General features: G+C 31.8%; 1 protein-coding gene across 1 annotated transcript in view; it reads left to right on the forward strand.

Annotated features, from left to right (window-relative positions):
* The window catches only part of ksr (kinase suppressor of ras), a 9,257-nt gene extending 8,078 nt beyond the window's left edge, over positions 1–1,179 (forward strand). The window contains exons 15-16 of the mRNA XM_018519231.1: positions 649–778; positions 909–1,179. Coding sequence (XP_018374733.1) covers positions 649–778; positions 909–1,061 — 283 coding nt within the window. The 3' untranslated portion in view covers positions 1,062–1,179. The remainder of the gene's footprint in view (positions 1–648; positions 779–908) is intronic.
* Positions 1,180–3,461: the final 2,282 nt, after the last annotated feature.

Below are 3,461 nucleotides of genomic sequence, written 5' to 3' on the forward strand. Positions count from 1 at the left end.
ATATATATGTATATATAGGGTGTTTGAATAAGTTTTCGCCATTTTCTAAGAGACGTCACGAGTACTACATACGTAGAATTCCAGTGGCAACTATTGTATTTGAAACTTTCAAATTGAAAGTACTATACACAAGTTTTCATATTTAGTATATAACATTTGATGGACGTGTAAACAACATTTTTGTCATTGCATTGAAAACATCGACTTTTGTACCAAAAAAACAGCATTTGCGGGAAGTTTTACTGTATTGTTAAGAAAAGTGCAGCTGGAAGTTATCGTTTGCTTGTGGAAGTGTATGGGGAGCATGCTCTATTCGAAAGAATGGTTTTAACGCGCAACGCTTTAGAAGTGATGATTTCGATAAAAAATAAAGAATGTGAATTTACACCGAAAATACACCGAACTGGAAGCATTATTTGATGAAATGTCAAATGCTGAAAGAATTGTTAGAGGCATGTTGATTAATCAACATTCAATGTTAACAAACGTTTAAAAGCAAAATTTTATTTAAAAAACAGCAGGAACTTATTCAAACACCCATATGTGTGTGTGTGTGTGTGTGTGTGTGTGCGCGCGCGCGCGCGCGCGCGTGTATGTACAAAAAATATAATAAATAATAAGAAATTTTAAAAATGTACTTTTTGACAGGACTATTTGGTATGAATTATTGTGTGGAGAATGGCCTTTTAGAGGTCAACCTACCGAAGCTATTATTTGGCAAGTCGGAAAAGGAATGAAACAATCTTTATCATATTTGCAAGCTTCCCGTGATGTAAAGGTACATATAAAAATTAGACCATATTTGTGCATATTTATACGTTCTATACATATAATGATTTATTTATAAATTTTATATACTAGTCTATACATTATTTATAAATTATAGAAATCTTATAAATTTTTTATAGGATGTTCTAATGTATTGCTGGTCATACCATGCAAAGAAACGTCTTGACTTTATAGAGATAATAACTCTACTTAAAAGGCTGTCTCGCAAAAAATTAGCACGTAGTTCCTCCAATCCTACAAATTGTACTCGTTCTGCAGAATCTATGTTTTGAATACATTTACGTTTATTTAAATGCTGTTGTTCTTATAATGTAAATATAGAATTATTGCCAATTCCTTTGTTCAAGAAAAGTAAAATAAAAACCACTAAAAGGTTCGCGCTTGTTTGCATTACTAATTTATTAAAATGTACGAAGAAAGAATATTAATATAATTATAAAAATGTTAAATTGTTGCGAATTAAATACATATCTTTTTTGTGAATAAGGATCATAATACTAAAGTCTCTCTTGAAGAGAAGATATGTATATATTTATTAACTTATATTTGTTAAATATATGTAAATATCTTTTGTATTAAATATATATATATAAAATCTATAAATATCTGTAAATAGTAAGTAATATAATTTTCGAAACAATGATTTTTATATATTATAAAACAGCTCTTTAGTGCACGTTTTAAGAAATAACTTCTATTTTCGAAAGTAATATATCTTATTGAGAATAATAGGCGACAGACAATTTGTTTATTAAATTCTATATTATAAATAAAATTATCAGATAATTATATATAGATACATATCTGTTATAATAAATAAATAAATGCATATAATTTTTTCTCAAATTTTTTGAAAAAGATATTTTAGGTCAATATTCATCGTATTTCATTATAGTTTATTTTCTATGATGTCTGTCTATTCTCTTGTGCTGTATTTACATTGTATTATGAGCAGCTCTCATGACGATCGCTCCCATGTTTCAGTCCGAATGTTAAAAAGATTAATTATTATCACAGACTTATATAAGTTGCGTTAATTACACACACGCACAGTAATTTATTTTATTTTTCTTTAGTTATCGCGCGTGCAAAAAATGAAAATATTTACTTGACTCGAATCCGTGTGTATTTTATATACATATGACGAATATGTTTTTACATATAATCGTGCAAGTAATAAGTAATATATAAATAAATTATTTGTTTTATAAATATAATTTTTTTGCTATTTGAACATTTCTAAGCCTTTTCCTCTTTCCTTCTTTCATCATTTTAAGGTTTTTGGATTTTATATTGGGTAGGGAATAAGTTTCCGCCCATTGTAGAAAGATGTCGTTAGTAGCATTGCTTGTGTGTTTGATAGAACGGCAACACATGTGTTTGAAAGGTTTGTGTTCAAACTTTTGAGCCCAATAGTTGGCATTCGTTCGAAGCGTAAAAAAGAGTAACTTTTTTTGCGTTGAAGATGTCGGAATTTATTCCAAAAAAGCCACATTTGCGGGAAGTTTTACTCCATTATTTTATTTTAAAGAAAAGTGCTGCAGAATCGCATCGTTTGCTCGTAGATGTTTACGGTGAGAATGCTCCATCGAAAACCAGTTGTAAAGAATGGTTTCGGCGATTCAACAGTGGTGACTTTGACGTGCGTGACAAAGAACGCGAAGGTGCACCGAAAAAATTTGAAGATGCAGAATTGCAAGCATTACTCGAAGAAGATTCATATTTATCGCTCGATAGGTTGTCAAAAGAGTTAAATGTTGATAGATCCACTGTTGGAAAACGTCTACACGCAATGGGAATGGTGCAAAAAGAAGGAAATTGGGTGCCATACAAATTGAAAGAGAGAGACATGGAAAGACGTTTGGTCATCTGCGAGATGCTTCGTCAACGACAACAAAGGAAGGGTTTTCTACATCGTATCGTAACTGGCGATGAAAAATGGATCTACTACGATAACCCTATGCCAGGTGAACCAGGTCCATCAACGCCAAAACGAAATATCCATGCTTCGAAGATTATGTTGTGCATCTGGTGGGATCAGAGAGGTGTTATATATTATGAGCTGCTCAAACCGTCCGAAACCATCACTGGCGATCGTTATCGACTACAACTGATACGTTTAAACCAAGCTTTGAAAGAAAAACGACCGGAATGGGACAATAGGCACAACAAGCTGATTCTGTTACATGACAACGCTAGGTCACACGTTGCAAAACCGGTCAAGAAATACTTGGAAGGAGTGAAGTGGGAAATTCTGCCCCAACCGCCGTATTCACCGGACATTGCTCCTTCAGATTTCCATTTGTTCCGATCCATGCAGTCGGCCCTTTCTGGAGAACGATTCAATTCTTATGAAGATATCAAAAAATGGCTTGATGAATGGATCGCTTCAAAAGAACCAGATTTTTTCATTCGAGGAATCCGTTTATTACCGGAAAAGTGGGAGAAAGTTGTCGCTTCCGAAGGAGCATACTTTGAATAAACTCACTTATATAGATTTGTTTAAATAAACACATCTTTTTCTTTTCAAAAAGGGCGAAAACTTATTCCCATACCTAATAACTATATTACGAAAACTAGATAAATTGTTCTACAATTTATATTATTTATAATTAGATATAAATCTTTTAATATTTAGGACTTTTAAATAAATCATATTTTAATAATTATTT

The sequence above is a fragment of the Trachymyrmex cornetzi genome, unplaced genomic scaffold (genome assembly GCF_001594075.2).
Source record: "Trachymyrmex cornetzi isolate Tcor2-1 unplaced genomic scaffold, Tcor1.1 scaffold824, whole genome shotgun sequence".
NCBI classification, from domain to species: Eukaryota; Metazoa; Arthropoda; class Insecta; order Hymenoptera; family Formicidae; genus Trachymyrmex; species Trachymyrmex cornetzi.